The 2,779-nt window shown below is 63.3% G+C and overlaps 1 protein-coding gene across 1 annotated transcript; it reads right to left on the bottom strand.

Annotated features, from left to right (window-relative positions):
- Positions 1–345: 345 nt before the first annotated feature.
- On the bottom strand, positions 346–2,774 carry LOC121352637 (PDZ domain-containing protein GIPC1-like; the record flags this gene model as incomplete). Its single annotated transcript, XM_041465763.1, has 6 exons — positions 346–427; positions 691–742; positions 1,295–1,395; positions 2,006–2,055; positions 2,152–2,356; positions 2,766–2,774. Coding segments are annotated over 6 exons (499 nt in total), but the record flags the coding sequence as incomplete, so codon positions are not given.
- Between the last annotated feature and the right edge of the window lie 5 nt (positions 2,775–2,779).

Below are 2,779 nucleotides of genomic sequence, written 5' to 3'. Positions count from 1 at the left end.
CAGGGGGTTTTTGGGGTGATCCCAGGGGTGTTTTTGGTGTCCCAGATTTTGGGGTTCCCGGGGTTTTGGGGAGCTCCCCCAGCTCACTGTCCTGGATGCCCATGGAGCTCCTGGAGGTTTTTTTTGGGTGATCCCAGGGGGTTTTCGGGGTGATCCCGGTGGTTTTTTGGGATAACGCCGGGGGGTTTTTTGGGGTGATCCCAGGGGTTTTTCGGGGTGATCCCAGGGGGTTTTTTGGGATAATCCCGGGGGATTTTTCGGGGTGATCCCAGGGGGTTTTCGGGGTGATCCCAGGGGGTTTTTTGGGGTCCCAGATTTTGGGGTGCCAGGTTTCGGGGGGCTCACCCAGCTCGCTGTCCCGGATGCCCATGTAGCTCTCCAGCAGATCGTCCACCTTGGCCACCGCGCGCTCCTCGAACGCCGACGGCTGCGGGGGTTTGGGGATTTTGGGGGATTTTGGGGGGTCCCCGAGGGTCCTGGGCCGATTTGGGGGGTCCCAAGGGGATTTTGGGGGGGTCCCAGGAGGATTTTTGGTTTCCCTGGGCTGTTTTGGGCTGGTTTTGGGGTCCATACCTGCTCCAGCAGTGTGGCCTCTTTTAGGGTCCCCAGGGTGGGTTTTGGGGTCTCTAGGGGATGTTTTGGGGTTCCCGTGGATATTTTGGGGTGATTTTGGGGTGTTTTGGGCCATACCTGCTCCTGCAGCATGGCCAGTTTTGGGGTCTCAGGGGATGTTTTAGGGTCTCTAGGGGATAGTTTGGGGAGTTTTTGGGGGGACACAGTGACACACGGGGGACACAGGGGACACACGGGGGACACACAGGGGACAGCGGTCACACCGGGGACACAGTGACACATCAGGGACACAGGGGACACAGTGACACAGTGACACACCGGGCACACAGGGGACAGCGGGGACACACAGGGGACACAGGGGTGACACAGGGGACACAGGGGACACAGAGTGACACACCGGGGACACACAGGGGACACAGGGGACAACGAGTCACACCGGGGACAGCGGGGTGACACACCGGGGACACGGGACAGCGGGTCACACCGGGGACACAGTGACACACAGGGGACACAGGGAACAGCGGGTCACACAGGGACATCGGGTCACAACGGGAACACAGGGGACAGAGAGGGGACACAGGGCACAGGGAGGGTCACAGGGGATGAGGGGGGGTCACAGCAGGGACACAGGGGGTCTCCGTTGTGGGGGGCACCTTCGGACACCCCCCAGTACAGCCCAGCGCTCCCAGTCCCCCCCAGTCCCTCCCAGTGCTCCCAGCACGCACCCCAGTCCCTCCAGGGCTCGGTCAGCTGCAGCTGGAAGCGGTGCCGGCGGGGCAGCACCTGGGGCGTGCGTGCCATCACCGAGCCCTCGTGGATCCGCTGAGGACAGGGGGGACACCTGGGTGACATCTGGGTCACACCTGGGGACACCTGAGTCACCCGGGGGGGTTGGGGACACCTGGGGGGCTGGGGACACCTGGGGACACCTGGGGTGTGTGTGCCATCACCCAGCCCTTCCGGATGTGCTGGGGACAGGGGCACAGCGGGGTCACACCTGGGGTCATCTCAGTCACCTGGGTCACACCTGGGTCACACCTGAGGTCACCTGTTGTCAGCGATGGTGAGCCCCAGCACTGTGCCACTGCCCCCACCCTGCTGTCACAGGTGTCCCCAGGTGTGTCCCCAGGTGTGTCTCACCTGCCCAGGTGTGGTCCCAGGCGTGTTCCCAGGTGTGTCTCACCTTGATGAAGGCGTATCCCGCTCCATTGTCAGTGTGATGAGCCCCAGGGCTGTTCCCAGGTGTGTCTCACCTATCCCCAGGTGTGTCTCGCCTGTCCCTAGGTGTGTCCCCAGTGTGTCTCACCTATCCCCAGGTGTGTCTCACCTCCCCAGGTGTGTCCCCAGTGTGTCTCACCTATCCCCAGGTGTGTCTCACCTGTCCCCAGGTGTGTCCCCAGGTGTGTCTCACCTATCCCCAGGTGTGTCTCACCTTGATGAAGGCGTAGCCCGCGCCGTTGTCGGTGATGGTGAGCCCCAGCTCTGTCCCAGGTGTGTTCCCAGGTGTGCCTCACCTATCCCCAGGTGTGTCTCACCTCCCCAGGTGTGTCCCCAGGTGTGTCCCCAGGTGTGTCTCACCTGGCCAGGTGTGTCTCACCTTGATGAAGGCGTAGCCCGCGCCGTTGTCGGTGATGGTGAGCCCCAGCGCCTCCTCGGATTTCAGCACCTGCACGTCCTTCTGGCGGCCGCGCGTGTGCGCGAAGATGAAATCCTCGAGGCCGATCTGCCCGCCCAGCAGCTTCTCCATGTCCACCTGGGGCGTGTTCAGCGTGCAGAACAGCACCTGGGGACAGCAGGGACATTGGGGACACTGGGGACAGCCCCTGGGGACAGCAGGGACACGGGACAGCACCTGGGGACAGCAGGGACATTGGGGACACTGGGGACAGCACCTGGGGACAGCAGGGACATTGGGGACACTGGGGACAGCACCTGGGGACAGCAGGGACACTGGGGACACTGGGGACATCGGTGTGTTCAGCATGCAGAACAGCACCTGAGGGGACAGCTGGGGACAGCACCTGGGGACACTGAGGACAGGGGACATGGGGACATTGGTGTGTTCGGCGTGCCATCGCAGTCCCTCCCAGTCCATTCCAGTCCATCCCAGTTCCTCCCAGTCCCCCCAGTATAACCCAGTCCATTCCCAGTATAACCCAGCCCCCCCGGTCCCCCCGGTCCCCCGGTCTCACCTCGCTGGGGGGGA

The sequence above is a fragment of the Pyrgilauda ruficollis genome, unplaced genomic scaffold (assembly GCF_017590135.1).
Source record: "Pyrgilauda ruficollis isolate IOZ18807 unplaced genomic scaffold, ASM1759013v1 scaffold1907, whole genome shotgun sequence".
Classification (NCBI taxonomy): Eukaryota; Metazoa; Chordata; class Aves; order Passeriformes; family Passeridae; genus Pyrgilauda; species Pyrgilauda ruficollis.
This window is presented reverse-complemented; position numbering and strand designations above follow the sequence as displayed.